Raw genomic sequence first — 20,588 nt, 5'->3', positions numbered from 1 at the left:
GCTCATTTGGGAACTAAACAGTAAATGGACCATCATCCAAGTTCAGTGTAATGTGAAAGTACAGACAAAAATTAACAGTTATTCATTAGTAGAAGCAGTATTTCCCCAAGAAGCAACAACTTCCTGCATATTTATTTGTGCAGAGACAAGTTATATTTTAGCAAGATATTACATGCATGATATCTGTCCAAGCTTTTCAACATGAGTTCATGTGGTTTTAATCACACAGTGCACTTCAAGGAGGAAAACAATTAACAAATGTGGCACTACAACTTTCTTCCTAAAAATGTTTTAGTTTCTCTTAAATGATGGCTTAATCCCTGGCTATATGCAATTAATCAAAATGGCAACATATAAAAAAGAAAGACAGTAAAAGTTTTGGGAGATATTTTATTAATGTACAATTTTATTAGCGATGTACAATAGACATTTTAATTCTCTATTTATCCTGTCTCCTTGAAGCTTGGTAAATGCTTGTTTGTATATAAAACTACACAATGCTTTTTCGTGAGGACCAGAAACTCTGAAAATATAAGTGCTACAGTATATTTTGTAGTGATTTAACACGTTGTCCAGAAGAGTTACCAGCCACTTCAATGAAGGACTTCTAAAAATATTTCTGATCAAGTTCAAATGCATCTGTTCATAAATAATGATTGGTTTGCTCATGTCCATTATACTGCTAAGTACAAATGTCTCCAACATAAAATACCGTTTCAATACATTTTTCCACGTGGACAGCTAGATAATCCAGTCATATTTACTTTTAAACAAGGCTAATACAAATTTACAAGTAAAGTAACTTCAAAATTTATTCAGAATAATTATTTTTTCAACCAGAAGCTTTACTTTGGACAACGCAGAAGTATATTGCAAGTGACATTCTGCAGCAGAAGCTGGAGGCTTGAGAATAACAGCTAAGAAAGACTAAATATCAGCAATACACACTTTTACAAGAATTCTGACCATTCTGAATGTTAACATTAAAGATCAGATGCTTCAGTTTGTGCGCCTGTCAATCATAACCTCCACACAAAAGAAAAATTAAAAATTTCCCACAGAACACAGTATTTCAGAGAACATGTTAGACACTGGCATGACATTTCCCAGATCAAATTGGCAACTGAAATTTAACATCCACATGAGCTTGTTTTGCTAAGCTTACTATTTCAGACAGCTTCACCACCTGAAAAACAGAAAATAAAAACTCAATTTCAAAACAATCCTAACTTGACTGAGCTGGATCAATGTTTTTAAACAAAATAAAACCAGGGAATCATTAGTAAGATATCAGAGGGGGTTAGGGGTAGGATTACTATTTAACTCAGTACTTCTTAATCACTTTTAATTTAAAGATAATCAAGTCTTCTAGAAAACATCTCATGGAGTTAAAGTCTGCTTCTCATTTATAATGAAGTATTCTGATAAAATGCTAAATTTTAAATTTTATGTGTCACCTTGTTATTTTGCAAGGTGTTGAGGTGGCAACTCACAAGAAATTCCATATACCTAGAAGCTATTTCTCCTCTGAGTTTTTGTTGCAAGCACTTCTAGATCTTATTTTGATACCTTAAGGAACCTCATCTTCTCCTGAATAATGACTCTAAATTTCTCTGAATTATTTCCTGCTTAGAATGACATGTTATAACAGAGCAAGTGGTTCTTTGGGGAAAAAAAAATCTGTAAGTTGTCCCATGACACAAAATCCACCAGGTACCTTCTAATTTTTTTGCTATACATTTCTAGTACAACTTTCTTTTCCACAAACAAAGCAAAGCAACACACACATAAATCATTACATCTGAACATCTGAATATCTAATTATCTTATGAGGCCACATCATGATCAACTATAGTTTTAATCATGCACACTGAAATACAGTGGTAGATAAAAGGAAGTGTTACATTGCATTTTTCAGCCACCTCAATTCAAGTATTTTCTCCCAATTAATAAAGCTAAGCTCTTAGCCATTCCCCCACCAAGGGGAGTGGCTGACCTGATCATTCATCTGGTTTTGGTTTGTGAGGTTAAATAGCTTCTGACTGCATCTTTGCTCCCCTGACAAATTATGCACTTAGTAACTTGTAAAATATTTGCTTCAGGCACTGGGAGCAACTGGCACTGGGATTTATCCTAAGCTACCTGAAGTTGATTGAATGGAGTTTTGACTATTCAGTACTCTGCAACAGATGCTATGCTCTGAAAAGAATATTCATAACCAGCTATCTTACCATTTTTGCAGCTTCATCCAAGTCATCACACGCAAGGATTTTGAGGCCACTAGCTGTTATCAAAGCTTTGGCATCATCAACTCGTGTACCTTCAGAAACAGATAAAATGCCACTCTTACTGAACAGGAGATTACTACTACCTACTAGTATCACATTTCTAGGAAGCCTGTACCAGAAGTTAGTGAATAAATTTAGAAAACATTAGTAGTTAAAAAGCAGGAAGTCTATTTTTATTAACTTTCCAATCCTCACCATCTAAAAATTCAAGGTTTGCTTTATTTCTCCATTGACTTCAACTTACAGGCAGCTTGCTACACAGTATATAAGCTCAATGACACCTGCCAATTAGAGAAAAATATATTTAAATGTATATGAAGCACACTCACCTTGCAACCGTACCACAATAGGAACTTTCAGCTCCAAATCCTTTACTGCCGTAACGATGCCTTGTGCTATAACATCACATCTCATAATGCCACCAAAAATATTTACCAGAATAGCCAGTACCTACAGAATCAATGACAATATTCACATTAAAAATGGCCACAGACACATCAGATGAAAGCAGCACACAGCCTTCAGTCTAAGGATAATTCAAGCTCTTTAATTGTATTAAGGGACTCTGCAAGAGACAGAACATTTCTGTTCTACAGAACATCAGCAACCAAAGTACAGCTCTGTAGAGTCACATGTAACAGAATAGTTACTTCAGAAAACTGTATTTGTCTGCTATTTATCTTTCCATTGCTCACAGTACTCCATCAGAGGTACCCCCACACCAGTAACTCCACATACTGAAAACAGGAATTTTTAAAAATTCATACACAAGACCCTGTTTACACAGTTTACCTAAAAGCCAGTGTGCTTGGAGATAAGCTATTTGAAATACATTTTATTCAGGAGAATTATGCCAACAATTAAGGGAACTCAAGTGGTAGAAAGGAAGGGTAAAAAGAACCATGGTCAGAGATGAAAGATGAAACAAAGCAGAAATCAAAATGGGTAGACAGCCTTAGATGACAAAGTCAACAAGACCAAACATTCCTGTGCAACTGGTTCATGAGCAGTAACTTGGCTCCCATGATCTTGCACTTAGACTAGGTCATCTGTGTAGCACTGTTCTTCCTCCTACCAATGGGCAACTCAGACTGGCACCTCAGAAGGCTGTTCCAAGCAAGCCCTGAACTGAACCCTGAGCGCCATCTGTGACACCAGTGGGCTGTACTGCTCTATGAGTTTCAGCAACAGGAATCCCAGCTATAGTCATTGTTTTTTGATAAAATAGTGAGGAACTCAAGGAAAGCAGAAAGGAAAAGCTGTCTTAAAAAGTCTCTTTGGACACCCTCTGTCCACACATCAGCAGAGAATTTGCATTGCAAAAACTCTTCCCAAATCAGCAACCCTCAGATTCTTCCTTGTTTCTCCACTTCTCTCCTCCCTGTAATTCAGGTGCTCTGTGACTGTGTCCCTCATTGTTTCCTCAATTTGCTGGAAAAAATGTGAAGAAAGGCTTATGAGGATGGGCTGATGGAGCTGGGGTGTCTAGCCTGGAGAAAAGGAGGCTCAGAGGGGACCTTACCATTCTTTACAACTGCCTGAAAGGATGTAGCAATGTGAGGTTCTCCCTCCTCCAAAGTAACAAGTAGTAAGATAAGAGGAAATGGCTTCAAGTTGCACCAGGGGAGTTTTATATTGAATATTGGGAAAAATTTCTTTCCCACAAAGGTTGTTAATCATTGGCACAGGCTGCCAAGGAAGTGGCTGAGTCACCAACCCTGAAGGTATTTAAGACTTGTAGATGTGGTGCTTAGAGATATGGTTTAAGTGCAGGACTGGGCAGTGTTAGATTTATGGTTGGACTCAATTTTAAATGTCTTTTCCAATCTAAATGATTCTGTAGCACTCTTGGAGCGTGTTACAGACCCTGTATTTGGTAATAAGTCTTTCCAACAAGAAAGAGAGTAAGCTCCTCTGAAATATCACTCACTATTTGTTTCTGGCCCTTTCCAAAGATGAGCAAGTGGTACATAAAATTGTGGTGCAAAAGTAGTATATCATTAGCAGGTCTTGCAAGTCATTCCCACCTTTTATAGTTACCCCTTTTAAAATAGTTTTCTTTATTTTTAAAAAGCCCCAAACTGCCAAGCTCCCCCTGGAATAAGCATCCCTATGTAGACCATCAATCCAGCCTTCATATTATTTTTGTGGAAAAGCTCTTCCTCCAGTTTCAACCAATGTATTATTTTAATAATATTCAAGCACTTCTGATAAATTTCTAATAGGATAAACATTAAAGCCCCTTAAAATTATTTTATCTTCCATTATAACAAAATTATTTTATCTTACATTACATATAATCAGCACCTTAGAAACTAATTTGTGCACAGCACAGCAAATATTCATCTCTACAACTCTACACAAAACACAGACCCAGCTGCAAAACTGGTCCAAAAGAAAAATAAAACTGGAAAACCAACTGAATACAGCTTTCTGTTTAAGCAGCAGACAGTGGGAGTTTCTGACTCCAAGATTTCTGGAAATATTCAAATACAGCTGTAACTTCAACCAGAAGAGACAAAAATACCCAGCCAAAACCCCTATTATTTAAAAAGGTAAAAAAATCCATAATTATTAGGCCTCCTTCATCTGCACCAAGATGAAGCTAAGATTTCTATCTTCTCTCTTTCTAGTTCTATAAAAACACGTTTTCTGGAGAATACGCACTAAGCATTGTCTTCCAAATCATAGCCTGTTTTACCACTGTGTAGGACCTTGATATGCCAACTCTTCCCTCACCTTTTTATCAGAGGTAATAAGCTTAAAGGCTTCTGTCACTTGCTGCACTGTAGCACCACCACCAACATCAAGGAAGTTTGCTGGAGTTCCGCCGTGAAGTTTAATTATATCCATTGTGGCCATAGCTAAACCAGCACCATTGACTACATGAGAATAAAGATAACATTTAGGAATGCAGTTTATAAATCCATTAGGTCATTTAAAATTCATTAAATAGTACATACCTAAGCAGCCTATGTTTCCATCCAACCCTATATAGTTGAGATCTGCTTTTGCAGCATCCTTGTCTCTTTGGTCTTCCTGCGTCCAATCCTGCATATCAAAGATCTTCTTCTGACGATAGGCTGAATTGCTGTCAAAGTTTATCTTTGCATCCATACACATCACTGAAAGGGAAAAAAATCCACCATTACTTACCATCATTTAATATTATAGTAACAATTCAAATGCTACATGAATGTGTTAAAGTATATTAAGTCAAACCTGGCAGCTAGGTCATGCAGTCCAAACACTAAGTTTTGCTGCAAAGACACATGTACCACTGTCAGTAAATATAAGATTCTCTCCAGTTTCCCCATATAATCAGTTATGCACAAAAAGGGAAGATAATTATTTCTTCAGACACTCTAAACCAAAAAAAGCTTACAACAAGCTGTTTGATAAATCTGAGTAAATTATGTTTTCTCTGATCACACTGCAGCCCAGAAAATAATGGGGGGAGTGCACCACAAGTAATTAGCATTAAATTAATCCTTACAGAAGGTCTCTGATTTGAAGGTTTTTTTCATCCATCTTAGTTTTAGCTTTTAGAATAAACATATATAATGTGTGCCTAACAGTAAGCACACAGAAACACGATGAGACAGTGCCTGAATTAGAAGAGAAAATGTTAGGAAAAAACACACAGAAGTAAATTTACTTAAGATTTAGCAAGCAGAAAACCGACAGTATTCTTTACATCAGAACTAACATTGTATGACTTCATTTCTATCCCTCAGTGAAAATGATATAAAAATAACAAGGCACAAGAAACAGATGGAAAAGACTGCTCTATATCAATCACTTAAGCATTATTTTAAAAAAACACACAAAAAACCACCCCAGTGACAGCAATAACATACTTTGATGAAAGAGCTACATTCACATTTAAATTTCAAACTGTTGTATCTGAGTTCAAGCACAAATACTCTCTACAGGCTTATTTTTTATAAAGTGGAATTGGCTGTGATTGTACATTAAATAACTATTCTGCAACTAGATATGCTAAAAACCTCATAAACATCAAGATATTATTTAAACCCCTACAGTCTTTCCATACATCACACTCCATCAGTTATTCTAATGCCTGAGTCATAAAGGCAGATTTCTCGTAGTTACTACTATTCTGGTTAACATCACAGTACCAATTTTGGATACATGCAGTGGCTCAAGTTTCAATTTATGAATTTTGAAAAGACCTGATTTCCAGAAATGCCTTATCCTGGGTAGATGTGCTCTTTATTTAAAAATTAAAAAAGGAAGTTACTTACACTTAAGCTCATACTTAGCAATTAAGAGCAGATTCCTACTATATTTAGAGTCTCAAATTTATCTGCTTGATTAATTTTTTTTTCAACATAGCATGTTAATACTAACTCCTCTTGCTGTATACAGCTGAAGTTTCATCAGTGTGAAGCAACCTAGATTTACAAAAATGTCAAGGTGTTACATGAAGAGTATAAATAAGAAACATTACCGACTCCTGACGCATCTTCCACCATAGGATTTATTTCTATCATGGTAGCATCATATTTCAGAAAGAGATTATATAATTTGATCATATTTTCAGCTGCTTCATCCACCAAATTAGGAGGAAATCCCATTTTCTGGGCAAGCTGAAAGTAAAAGAATGGTTATGGTTAACTCATGTTAGGGTGTCTCAGTTTAGCTAGTATTTCAGTGTCACTGGAATTTGCAGATGTAGAACCCGCCCTGTCCACTGGGGGGAAAGAAACAAACTCACTCTTTGGTTTGAACAGATTGTTTTCCATATAGAACACTACACTTATCCTAAAAAAGAGGTAATAAATTTTTATCATGCTATGCCTTTGCAAAGCTGTATAAAAGCTGTATAAATACTGCCATGCAGTTGGATTTACACTGATTCACCTGAAAATACTTAAGTATCTAGTTCAAATCTGTTTCAAACAAGGATTTAAGACAACTCAGCAGGTTGAATGCACACACCCTTTATAAAAATTAGAAGCAACTTTCCCATCCTCACTAACGTGTACTTTCCCACATTAACAATTACCCTAACAGCTTGTTCTTTTTTTATGCCTTCTACTATATCGATGGGTTCCTTAATTATCGCCTCAGGATTCTCTGCAGCAACATCTTCAATATTAACACCACCCTGAGAACTGCCTATCAGCACAGGACCCTAGAACAAAAAGGGAAAAAAAAAAGCATAAGTAATTTGATACCACACAATCAAAACTTAGTTCTTCCTATAAGATACTTCACAGCAATAAAACCTTTTTTGTTGAAAAAATTAATGTGTATCTACTCAATACCTCCATATAAACCTTTTACTAATAATTTTCAAATGTTAAAGTGCATGTCAGGTCCACTTTCCTTTAATAAGGAAAAATTTCCTCTGTAAAGCAGCAGCAAAACAATTAACACCGACATACTATTTTTGAATTTTCATAGAAAGATTCAACTTCATAATCACATACATTTTATCTTTTAGGCATCACCAGAGAAGTGTAACTACCTTCTCCCCTCCACCTTCTCCACTCACTCCTACACAAATACAGATCAAATGCCAGGCACTAATTTTTTAATTCTGCCATGCTGCAACTCCAAGGACAAATGGAGGTCTGCAGAACCTAGTGATAAATTACTGCAAACCATACCTGTTCACTAGGAACAAAGTGTTCAGTAACTAAAGCCTTCACTGAAAGTAAGCCACAGCAAAACAAAACAGCACTCAATTATTCATTAATAAAAGAAATTAAGAAACCAGAATTGACAGCATTTGCAGCTGAGTTTATTTTTAAAAAAGCCAAATCTCAACAAAAACATGAGGGACTCAGTACATGGAACCTAAAAATCTCTCCTCCAGTTCACAGTAAAGACATACCTTGATCCCTTCAACCAACCTTCCCTTATCACCACCCATGCATGGATTATGGCCATGGGTGTACTAAGGCAACATCTCCTATCAGCAGAACTCAAAGATTAAACAGCCTTATAACTGTTGACAATTAATTATAGAAAATGTGACCCTGGTTTAGAGAACACGCTTAATAACCACACCACTCCCCTCCTATTACCATCCTTCCAAATGGAAATACATGGCTTGCAAATGATTCTCCATCTAACAGCAAGATTCAACTCAATGAACATTTTTGGATATTCTTATCTTGAACTGTCAGTAAGCTACAAACTGATCATAAAATAACTCATCGTTCCATAGAATTGACCAAAGTGAACAGTTTTGCTTAAAACACAAACCCCTGCTGGCAAATAATATCCAAGTCATAAAGTTCCAGTTTCAGCTGGCTATTTTAATCATTTTTCCCCTCCTTAAAGGAAGAGGTTTACAACAACATCAGGAATAAACACTGTGTGCTATTCAACCTTCACACTTCCTTCTTTTGAAAGGCATTTCCTCATCCTAAGTATCCTATACAAGTTACAGTAATAATAAACACGTCTAAAAACATGACTTATAAAGTCAGCAGTAAAAACCAAGCACATCCCTGTCAAAAGGCAACAACCCACACAGTATGATCAATATATACTAGTAAGACTTATCTTTTATACAAGACCAAGAACATGCCATGAAAATATGTTTCCCTTCTTTATCTAATTTGCTACAATCAGTTCCAGTAGATTTTATTTCCATAAGCATCATTGCTTATTGCTTTCACAATTTTAGGAGTCTGAAATCTGTTCATTTACAGCATTTTAATGCCACCTTGTGGTGCATATGGTAACACTTGAATCTCCCTTGCTCTATTCCAGCACACATCGCAATGGAGGTGCCCAAGTCACATAATTCAACACAACTGATACTTTCCCATCAAAAAGAACACTATGAAGGAAGAAAAGGAACAAATACTTAATTCCTAATACGGCTATGAAAAAAAAGAATTAGAGTAAGACTAGTTTTCTCATTCCTCCACAGAAAATTATTTCATTCATACTCAAATATCCCCTAATTACCAAAACCAGTGCCTCTGCAAAGCACCTGAACAGACAAAACTCAGTTTTTCTAAGCTTCAGCAAATAAAGTTCCAAGATCTGTTCCAAATTCTGGCTTCAATAAAGTTACTTACCAATTCATGTTCTATGCTCCAAATAGAACACTTGTCTGTCAGAAAACACTGACATACTTCAGCAACCACACTTGAATTGTAGTCTAAAAAACTACATACCCACACATACAGCCCATACACACAGAAAAAACTGGCTTTCATTTTCCTGAAAGATATGAAGACAGACTTCTAGGCCCAAAACTTCTTACCCATTTCCTGGAAAGCATTAGTATAAGAAAACTACTAGCACTCTCAAAATCAAGGGACACACCAGTGCACCTCTGGGAACTTTCACACACGGGAGAAAAAGGATGTTGGATTTATGCAGGACCATTTGCTCTTCCACAACACTGTCACTTATCTTGTTTCTGACACTTAAGGTGTAAATGCACATGCACACATATAGCTGTGTTTTTAAACTAAATTGCATAATCCAGCAGGCAAATGCAAATTAAAACCAAAATGAAAATTACCCCTTTATTCTACCCATCTCCCCTTTGGCCATGTAACTCCGAACTTCAGATGGGGCTACCAACACTCATTTATTATTCTGTAAATTCAAATCGTAGAATTACATCTTTACAGCATTTAAAAACAAAGTCAATCATATAGTCAGATACACTGTAAAACAAAATTTAGCTTGTATACTTCTGATTTTCAAAAGCAAGTGAACAGTAAACAGTTCTGTTGAATTTTTTTTTTATTCAGTTGTAACAAGTGAATTAGCTTACTTCTATTTCTAATATTACTCACTTGAAAAGACCTTTCCATTGTTATTGCAAAATAGTATTCTCTCCTGGGATATCTGCGTTCACAGATAAATACTTGATTGCATATCCTGCCCTTCTCTCCTGTCTGCTTGGTAAATAACTTCTTTCCGATCATTTGGGAGGAGACAGCTTTTGCTTCTTCTGGACTAGAATAAAAGAAGCTCAGAATGTGACAAAGAAACTGCTGTAAAAACAAAAGTAGCATTAAAAAAGTCTTATCTAATATTTGTTATTTTAAGGTTAATAATTAAAACCCTGGTTTTAAAGAAAGCAATAGGTTCAATCCATAATGTGAAACCTTGAAGTTTTTCCACTTGGTTGGATAATTTAGAAAGAACTTACGAAAAAACTATTTTCACTCCTCCTTTGAGGCCACCTTCAAATGTTCCTTTTCCTCTACCACCAGCTAAGACCTGTGCTTTTACCACAATATCCTTTGAACCTAGAACAAAAGAAAACACAAAAAATGTCATCTATGACTATAAAACAAATTGCTTCAGGTAAAATAACAAAGGCTGCTTTAATTTTATCCCCCTTTCTCCATGCCCACCATTCAAAACACCCATGTGAATCCAAAACTATATTGCAGTTCACACAGATAGTTCCAAAAATCTCAAATAATCCACAATTTACAGATTTAGGCTGTTCTGTGAGCAAACTTTGGTGAGTTAGTATCCAGAAATGCCTGTGTTCTGATCATCTTTAATACCTGCTAGAGTCACATATGATTACACACCCAGTAAGAAATAGTTAGCACCTCACAGATTATTAACAAGATGGAACTGAATCTCTGACACACCATATGCAAGGTTTTCCTCAAACAATTACAAATACCCTGTACCTGTAAACCATTCCCTTCCCAGCAATGATATGTAACTATAGCACTTACCCAAGTCAGCTTGCCAGGTGCACTCTGGCTTCCACCCAGCACAGCACTAAGGCATGAGCTTGAGTGCTTTGCAGAAGTCAGAGGCCTAAACAAACCCATTATTCTTTCAAGAGTAGGCAAAGCAAGCCCTTTAGTTGGCTTTAACTGTTTAAAAAAACCTTTACAAAATATTCTTCTAGGAGGGGAAACTGGGTATTTGAGTTTAAAAAGTAAAGCGTGAGAATATAACAAAAATTAACTGGGATACTCTGAACTGTCATTGAGAGACAAAAAAGCAAAGAAAAATAGTTCAAAAAAATATGAATGCTGAGAGGACATGAGGAGTAATGGACTGCAGAAAATAGGGAGGCTAAGAATTGCCCTAAATAGGGCAATGTTCTTTTGTTCTTAGGCAGAGTTGTGGGCTATATGCACCACTACCCTGATCCCAGAAGATATTTTCTTTAAAATGTTGTTACTGTGATGCATTATAATATTTCGTCAACATATAGATATCCAAAAGAATGTGAGAAAAACAACTTTCAATTTTTCACAATCAGTTTTGGCTGTAACATCATTGGACTGATCCTTATGCAACAATTGAGTCATTAAATGAGCAGATTACTAATGATCTGTAAATTGTTTTCCTCTAGCACTGCAAACTAGCTGCTTGATTGCATAAACAAGTTCAAGGTTTATTTGAGCAGCTCTGTCTACAAGCAATTAAGCTGCACAGATGTACCTGAAACAAACTTAAGTCAGTACATCCCAAGAAAACCATAACCCATCATGCAGAAAGCTCACTGTTCAATAAACATTTTTTCCCACAGCTCCTATTGAAAATTACTCTAAAAAAAGAGGAAGCGCTTGGTCACACACCTCATCTGCAGGGTTCCAGCAGCAGCGCTGTCACACAATCTGACACAGCAAAGAACTGCTGATACACAGTAACCCAAGAAAAAAATCTGGAAACCAGCAGCTACCATAATTGTCTACTCAGTATCAACAGTTGTGCCCTTGTTTTTTGCTTACGTGGCTTTGAAATACTGCTAGGCTTGTGTTTCAATGAAAAATAGCAGTTTCTGCCCTGGAGCAGATAACCCAGCAGACACACCACCACAGAAGTTCCATCCTGCCTCCAGCCCTCAGCTTTTCACTCCAGCCTCGTTTCTCGTGCCAGTAGAAGCACTTGTGCTATCATGCCTTCAAGCACATCAGAACAGTGATTCCCTGAAGGCAAAAGCTCATCCAGCAGACAGACAGTGTTTCTGCAGACTTCTGTGCACCATGTGACAGGCACACACACAGGAACTTCAGAGAGCGGGACTCCAGCTTTCAGCAGCAGTAACAAATTGTAAAGCCTTAACACAGGGCACTGGAACACCAGTACAACTCATGTGGACAAGCAAGCTAAAGGCCAATGCACGAATCTCTGCACAAGCATTTGGTAAGCATCACATTACCATGTTAATGGCAGTCAGCCCTAAAAGCACAGATAAGTACAATAGCCTGAAAAAAATAGGAAATGCTTAGAAAATTAAGAGTAGATACCAGTGAGAACAGGTGTCTGAAATCAGAACACTGATTTAGCATTCATCGGTCCAGGACAAGAAAAATCTATAAATTTACTAACACTACAGTTATCACCTTCAACAATCAGTTATTAACTAGACAGTGAAAGAGTTACACAGTCAGCAAACAAAAACATCTTCACTTCTATCAATACTAATATTTTTTGGAAGGAATAATTTCTGATTCTATAATTTAAGCTTTCAAACTGGGAGAAAGATCAATGCATGCAGGCAAGCAGAAAGATATCCATGTAAAATGCAATCTTCTAATAAGCTTATTAAGAGGCAAGAAGGGTCATTGTTCACTGTATCTCTGCAGTTTCCTGTGCAAATGGAAAGTCCAATGATTACAGCACACAGGCCTGATTAAAATGTTCTGCTTTACAAGTTTTCATTCTGACTTTTGTCAAATCACATTAATTGCCACTTCTCTGGCCCAATACTATCTGTAGCAGAGGTACTGCTTTCCACATATTACAGACACCTTCAGAACAACCATGCAAGCCTAATCTATTCTGACAAGACAGACAACAGTAGAGGGCAGTGACAGGTTAGTAACTCAACTGTCAATCAAGTTCTCAAGTACCATTCAACTGCAAACTTATCCTGGGAAAGACAGAGACCTGTAACTTTTGCTTCAGTCTGTATTTCAAAGTTCTCACACCAGAAAAAGTAACCCTCCATTTATAACACAAGCTAATTTTTTCTTGTTGCACAGATACAAAAAACCTAAATTTAAACAATACAGGTGCATTTACTAGCATTAGGAAAATATAGGTTTGTAACTAACAACAGGAGTGTCAATATAATATTCTGACCCTAATTCTGTCAACAGAGCAGAGAATCTCTTTAGAGTACACTGCATTTCATTAGTAAGTATAGTGACTGTGAATTTTAACTTCAAAATCACGTTTTTTCAGCTTTTGAAACTTTTGGGTATTAAAATACTCATTGTATGCAAATCAAAAGTATAACTATTGAAATAATTATGTGCCAGGAATCATCATCCTTCCACTGAAAGGACCATACCAATCAGGAGACTGAACAAGATGTTTTGCTGTAATAAAATATTTTCTACACAAATACTTCCTGACATTAATTGACTGCATCAAATTCATTATCAGCTCACAAGACAGGTTTGGTTTTGTCAACAGCTTAAGTCAAGCAATTAAAATACAGAGGTCAAAATTTGAATGTGCTGGTTATACAAGTCTATTTTAATTAGTGAATTATCATCAACAATATGTTTTGATATTTTAACTTCAAAGGAGTGAAGTGCTACAGAAGAAAGCAAAGGCTGAAGCAAAATCTAAGATTCAGATGCCAAAAAAAATAACATTTGTCAGAATGTAAGTAAATGTTTGGTTTCTCAACTACTACTGCTGTTTATCTAGAGATTTTGACCAGGTAATTAGGAACATAATTGCATTACTTTTTTAACACCTGGGGGATTTCTGCTTAAGTTTGCCACCTTAGATCATCATCTATATCCTAGAGCAACTGAATAAACACTCTGGAATTTCAGACAGCCTAAAAGACATCAGGAACATAGAGAGATAATTGACCAACAAGGAAAACTGATAATGGCAACCAAAAAATACCATATATAAAAGTATGACAGATATGAGTTTTCACTATGACATAGACTAGAAAACTCCAAATACTTAAATCAGACAGCCAAGGTGGGTGTGGCATACACTAAGGAGAAAACCACCCCAGCTTTTTGCCACAACGCCTGGAATATGTTTTTTGAAGAGCTAATAAAGAAAAAGCTAGCACTTTACCTAGAAAATAATTGCACACATTGTACTAAGCTTTGATTTCTGACTAAATCAAGCCTAGGATCAAAAACTCTATTTTTTAATCTAGCCAGGTTCACACATTACTTTTTAAAGTTTTATTAACAGATACAAGTTGTATGTTTAGGCAACAGATGGAAAAATAAATAATACTGAAAAGTATTTAAAAGATGTTAGTAACATTGAAAAAAATTTAGAAGGGCTGAAAAAAATCATCTATTAATCACGTAACTGTCAGCAGGAATACAGCCAAAGCAATTACTGGAGCTATTCTGTAGAAAGCATACCAAAACAGAACATTCTTTATAAACCACATGGACATGGAGTTGCACTGGACCTCTTAAACTGCAACAGCAAAAGTAGCACACTCAATTCCAGGACCCTCAGTCTCCTTTCAAGAAAGGTGAAATGTTTTGCACTCACTCTCTCAACACCTCCTATTTTTTACAGCTTTGTATCTTACTAAAATTTCTCAGTCTGTCATGCACATAAAGCTGTGGGATTCATTACCTGAAAACCCAACAAAATCACCAGCACACAAGAGTGGCTTCAAGATTTATTAATGACTTACAAAGTCTTACTTCTCAAGTCATCATGAATCGAAATATATGCTATTAAAAAACCCCAGACAAGCACACAATATGTCACTGCCTTTCACTCCACTGTTATCAGAGGAAAGGGATCAGGAAGCATCAAAACTTGAGTTACAACAATACATTGCACCTATGGAAGTGTCTCTTAACAAACAGCAATGTTCATTTCAAATAGTGTGTTCTTCCGAGCTACCTGCTGTCACACTGATCAAGCATCTGTTCACTAAACAGTCTTTAGGTTCATTAGTCATGCTCTTGATAACACACACATATCAGCTCCTCAATCAGAACTGGTCACAGTGCTAGCTGGAATGCACACATGGCTAAGAGCAAACCATAAACTTCAAGGCAACCAAGTCATGCTGCAGTCTCTTATCAAAGCTGTGGAACAGAACTTACTCAGCTCATTTGTTTTCCAAAATTTAAGTGAGATGATTATGTAACACTGATTTAGCTACAGCCACAGCTAACCTATGATAATCTCTGTTAACAAGAAGTTCACATTTGCTATACATTGGGATAAAAATTTACCCATTTCTAAGTGAAGTATTTGCAAAAGGGAAGAAATCCAATGCCAAACTCAACCTTTAGTCAGAAATCTGCTCTGTGTAAATTTACCAGGAATATGTGGATAAGCACTAGGGAAACAGAGCAAAGAGTATTACCGACTGTCTTTGTAATGATCTAGACAAACATTTGATTAAACAGTTTAGCATATAAAAAGAAAAAAAAATCCTATCTACTGGCAATTACTTCCACACAACAAAAATCAACAATGCGTGGGTGGACCAAAAATAGTGAATGTTTTCATTCTGATACAGTTTGGTTTGTGTTTTGTTGATTTTTTTTAAGTACTAAATGAAAGCTAGCAGCTAAATGCCTACAAAAACAAATAAATCCAAAACACTGGAGCAAAGAATAATGTCACCACTCAGAATGAGTTCTGGACTTGTTTGAGCAATGCCTCAAAACTTCAAGCTCCTTCAGTGTGTCTTCTCCTTTTAGGAAGATTTTCCCTTCCTCATCTCAAGTACAAAGAAAGTCACAGCATCGACTACACACCAACTCCAACAAATATTTGGCTGACAACCAGAAGTCCTGAATTCCATCCACTAAAGGATGCCAACTCACACACTTCACAACTTCATTCTTCTAATCCCCAAGAAATTGCCCAGAGTCCCACACTCCAGATAACAGGCATGCCTATGATGTCACAGAGATGACACAGAGCTATAAACCAGCAGCCAGATCCATACCCACACTGCTGGAGGAGCCCTCTCTGAGCAGGAACAAAACAGGAATCCTGACCTACGAGTTTCTGGGCTGTTGATTAAAGAGCCACAGACAAAGGTGCTCTCCTTTTCCTCCAGCAATATCTGTGCAAACATTAAAGTAGAGAAAAGGGGTATGCCTGATTTGGGAAGTTTTGATCCTGCTATAAACTCACCCTTAACAGAAGGTAAGGTTTTGAAGTTTAAATCATTCTCAGAAGTATATCAGCAACTTCCTTTCATATTAATGAAATTATTATAATTTTGTATCACTCACTCTCTAACAACAGGAACAAGATAAAGAAGGTATCTGACAATACCTGAATTTCTGGGATATCATGCCTGAAGGAAAAGCAGCCTTTCAATTCTTTTCTACATTACAAAGCAGCATAACTCGCTCTAGAAGAAAAATTATTGGTTTTTTCAGATCTCATTTCTCGCACTAAATCTCCATATGAAACTGAAATGAATCCAGCAAAATCTATAACCTCAGGAATCACTATGAATGTATCCCTTTGGAGGTGAATAGAGATTTGAGCATTTGCATAGGAGAAAGGAATATGACAACCAATGTCCTTCACTAAAACTTTGTGACAAGCCTAACATGTTTTTCCAGTGAGGAAAAAAAATCCCAGACTTTAAACTAAGAAAACCCCCCCAACAAACAAATCAATCAACCAAAAAAATCCCTATCTTCTAATATCTGACACAATAGAAGCTGACAATAGAAGCTGACAAATTAAATCCAAATTACACAAGATTTTATGAGGACAGATTGTAATTAAAGTGGCAAATTAATAGGCAAAGTCAAGTCCAAAATTAAAGCTCAATTCTAAATTAAGTATTTAAGTACGCAGCAAATGAGACTGGATACTTTTTCATCAACAAGACAGGAATTTAGCATAGGAGCTACCGAAGTCCTCCCCTCCTGTGTGAAGTAGCTGCATTCTGCCAGAAAAGCACACGCACAAAGGAACAGGATTTTACTCTTCTTTTGTAGCCTAAAGAGAAGTAGAGAAGTATAGTTTGCATCTTCTGTTCTACAGGAGATCTCGTCACCACCACTGAAACTCTTCAAACAAGACTTCCTCTAACCTTGCTGAAAGTAGAAAGAAATCCAGGACTTGCACAAAATAGAGTCTATTACTCATCTCAAACAGGTTTAAGCAGTTGTATTAGTCTAAGCTAATAAAATTTATACCTGACCTACTCCTTCTTAACAAGAAGGCTGCTTCACAGGGAAGGCTCTCCTAAAGGGAAGGTATATTCAGAACTCCAAGCAACATCTTACCAAGAAAGACAGAAAAAGTAGGTACACCTTGTATCAATCCCATGCCTATTAGTATATGTTCTCTTTAATATTATACCTATTTCTTTTGCTATTTTGTAAGCTTCATCTGGCGTATTGGCAACCACTCCATGTGGAACAGAAATGCCAGCCTCCTTCAACAGTCCCATGCTCAGGTACTCATGCAGTGATAGCCTCCTCTGTTGCTGTTGTTGCACTTGAAATCCATGATTGTTGAGTATTCCCGGACCTCCAGCAAGCACCTGAAGGAAAAGAATAAAAAGAAGAAAAAAAAAGAAAACAAAAAGAAGAATGTGACTGTTGTGAAAGACTACCCTCTTTGTTTAGGTTTAAAAACCAGTCTACATATTAAACAAGTATACTTTAGTGTTCCAGTGCAAACACCTGAACATTTAATCCTACCCTTCCACATTAGTCATTCATATCAGGTCTGGTATTTGATTTTGGGAAGTTTTATTGGCCAGGGGGAAAGAGCTGGTGAAACTACTAGCACTGACAAGGACCGTAACACAAAGATCAACAACAACAAATGCAAAAAACATTTTTTGCATTTCACTACATGCAAATAAGACCTTAATTTTATACAAAAACAAAGCAAGAAACCTACTGAATTCAGCTAATCCATGAACACGGATGATCATCAAAAGACTCAAAGTAAAAATATTACAAACGAAACTCACATACAAAACAAACCTTTGCTTTTATTTCTATTTTTTTAGTATGCACCACTGGCACAAGCACCGTAAAAATCAGCCTGAACTAGGAAGTTTCTAACAAGCTAGATTTTTAAGGTTTCATTTCACTTCAAATAAAGGAAACAAACAGACGACACATGAGCTTTACTACAGCATTCCAAGCTAGCGAACCGACGGGGCCTACGTAGCCTCCAGAGGGTTCCTTCTCCAAGCAGGACGTTCTCTCCTTGGCACAATCCCAGGGGAGAGGCGGCCCGGGAGGCTGCGTGTAACTCGAGAGGGGCACTCAGGGCGACCTTTCCCAGACGTGGCAGGAGGAAAAAGCGGCAGGAGCGTCACACACCGTGTCACACACCGTGTCACACACCGTGTCACACACCGCAGCCTGCCGAGCTCCTCCGTGTCATCGCTTCCCACGGGTGCTGCAGCCAAAAACAAGCCCGCGCCCCCGAATGGCATCCAGAGGAGCCAAGAGCAGAGGCTGGGAGGGGGGAGCTGCAAGAAGAGTTAAACTGGCCCAGCCCGACACCTCCTAGCAGCAAGGTGACGGCGGACATGGAAACACGGGGATTTCCACCAATATAGGGGACGGGGGCGCTGAAAAGGAAGGGAAAAGGAGCCACGCAGGGAAGACTTGCCACAAGCAAGACCAGCGGCTACGGGGGCCCGTACACCAAAGGTGAGCGCCGGGCTGCCAGCCCCGCCGCAGGGCAGGGCAGGGCAGGGCAGGAGGGCAGCGGGAGCGCGCCGAGACAGACGCTCCTCTCGCCGGCGCTCCGCACGGAGCGACCTCGACCGCGACCCCAGCCGGCCCGACCCCGCTTCAGCCCCCCCAGCCCACCCCCGCTCCCGAGCGGCCGCTACCTTCCCCGCGGTGGAACCCAGCGAGGCGCGGAGGCCGCTACCCCTCAGCCCGGCCGCCACCCGGCTGCAGATCATGGAGGCCGCCATGGCCGAGCCCCTTCGCCCTCGGGTGCTCCCGGCAGCGCGCACGCGCCGCTCGCGGGCCGGGGCGGGGCCAGGAAGCGCCTCGCGCGGCCCCGCCCCCGCAGTGACGCCCGCCCGGCGCCGGGGAGGAGCGGCCTTGAGGGGCGCTTCCCGGCATCTCGTTCTTTCCACCGTTCTGGTTTTAATAACGGTTAGTTTTGCTTCGCAAGGATCCTAAATGGATTGTAATCCATCCACAACCTTCCGACCGCGTCGGCCCCGGTTGGCACCGCCTGTGTTAAAAGGGAGGAAGGAAGCACAGCTCCCTTATGCCACGCCCACACTCCCTCCCGCTTCAGCTTCCCAATAGCAGAACTTCCAGTGTTTTCACTGCAGAGAATTACTTGTTTCGGTTCCGTATTTCAGGGCGTTTCCGTGCAGCAACGTAAACACAACCATTCTTGCTTAAGACAACCATTCTTGCTTAAGACAAGGGGGAATGGTTTTAAAGTGAAAGAGGGCAGGTTTAGATTAGATGTCAGGAAGGAATTCTCTGTTGTGAGGGTGGAAGGCAGTGGAAAAATGCAGTTACTTCCATACATTATGAACATCAAAGGAAGATCTGATGTGAAAGAAAACCGTGTCAGAGCTGTGATTCTTCTTGAGTTTTTTAACTTGAATTATCCAATAAATAACTGGATGAGTTGCTTATTTTTGTTCTGAAACTGAAAATGCATTTTCATAACTTCTCCTTGGGTGAGTACTGCAAAAGATGGAGTCATTCTGCTTCGGTTCTTTTGCTCCTGGTCCTCTGCTCACCCGGTGTTATTGTCACCTGTTAGCACTGCAGTGAGCTCTGCAGAGTGCTTAGCTCTGCACCTCTGTGTGCAGACACACAAGGTAGGAGCACGTGTTATTGAACCTGTAAGCAGCTGCAAAATTTTGATAGACCATCCAAGATTCCCACCACAGCTGATAAAATATTTCTTCCAGCCAAGGGGAAGGGAAAAAAAAAACACTTGAACTCTGTGCTTTTTCTGCCCTCTGTACAAACAGTGGCTCTTCACTAGTCACAGGACCTGCTGCAGTTCCGTACTGCACAGGACAGTACATGGATGCCATTTCCACATACAAAGAAATCTCCTAACTCCAGGAGACTCCCAAAATTACCTCTGGAAAGGATTTGCAACAACGTTTACAAGAGGATGTAATGGATATTGGCAAAACTTTAACCTTAAAGGCCCAAAGCTACTGTTCAGAGATAAGTACTGTCTGCAGGTCAGGAAACAAGGCTTAAATCCTGACTCAGTTTCTTGCTACTGGAAGGAAATTGGACGACTGTCTCTGGGCTTATAATTAATTCTTGCCTTAGCAAATGGCTGTAAGACAGTCAGTTACAACTACTACTGTATCTTCTTCTCACTAGGAGTGACTTAGCCTTCCAGTTTCAA

The 20,588-nt window shown here is 38.5% G+C and overlaps 1 protein-coding gene across 1 annotated transcript; it reads right to left on the bottom strand.

The window, feature by feature from the left end:
* Positions 1 to 376: 376 nt before the first annotated feature.
* On the bottom strand, positions 377 to 19,232 carry SUCLA2 (succinate-CoA ligase ADP-forming subunit beta). Its single transcript, XM_071448311.1, has 11 exons — positions 19,075 to 19,232; positions 17,574 to 17,757; positions 10,447 to 10,546; positions 10,088 to 10,250; positions 7,321 to 7,449; positions 6,763 to 6,901; positions 5,252 to 5,413; positions 5,028 to 5,170; positions 2,618 to 2,738; positions 2,232 to 2,320; positions 377 to 1,186 (listed from the first exon to the last, which is right to left on the bottom strand). The coding sequence occupies exons 1-11, from the start codon at positions 19,159 to 19,161 to the stop codon at positions 1,112 to 1,114; spliced, it is 1,392 nt and encodes a 463-aa protein (XP_071304412.1). The 5' UTR covers positions 19,162 to 19,232; the 3' UTR covers positions 377 to 1,111.
* Between the last annotated feature and the right edge of the window lie 1,356 nt (positions 19,233 to 20,588).

The sequence above is a fragment of the Agelaius tricolor genome, unplaced genomic scaffold (assembly GCF_023055355.1).
Source record: "Agelaius tricolor isolate 1412-34295 unplaced genomic scaffold, bAgeTri1.0.p SCAF_26, whole genome shotgun sequence".
In the NCBI taxonomy this organism is placed as follows: Eukaryota; Metazoa; Chordata; class Aves; order Passeriformes; family Icteridae; genus Agelaius; species Agelaius tricolor.
The sequence above is the reverse complement of the archived record's forward strand: the minus strand, read 5'-3'. Positions and strand labels throughout refer to the sequence as shown.

What these genes read in the sequence shown, in the direction of transcription:
- SUCLA2 (XM_071448311.1), bottom strand. Translation starts at nt 19,161, where the DNA reads ATGGCGGCCTCCATGATCTGCAGCCGGGTGGCGGCCGGGCTGAGGGGT. An exon ending in GGAGTGAAAATAGTTTTTTC is followed by an intron (nt 10,251 to 10,446) that starts GTAAGTTCTTTC and finishes CTTTTATTCTAG; the next exon opens with TCCAGAAGAAGCAAAAGCTG. An exon ending in TATTGTGGTACGGTTGCAAG is followed by an intron (nt 2,321 to 2,617) that starts GTGAGTGTGCTT and finishes CTGTTTCTGAAG; the next exon opens with GTACACGAGTTGATGATGCC.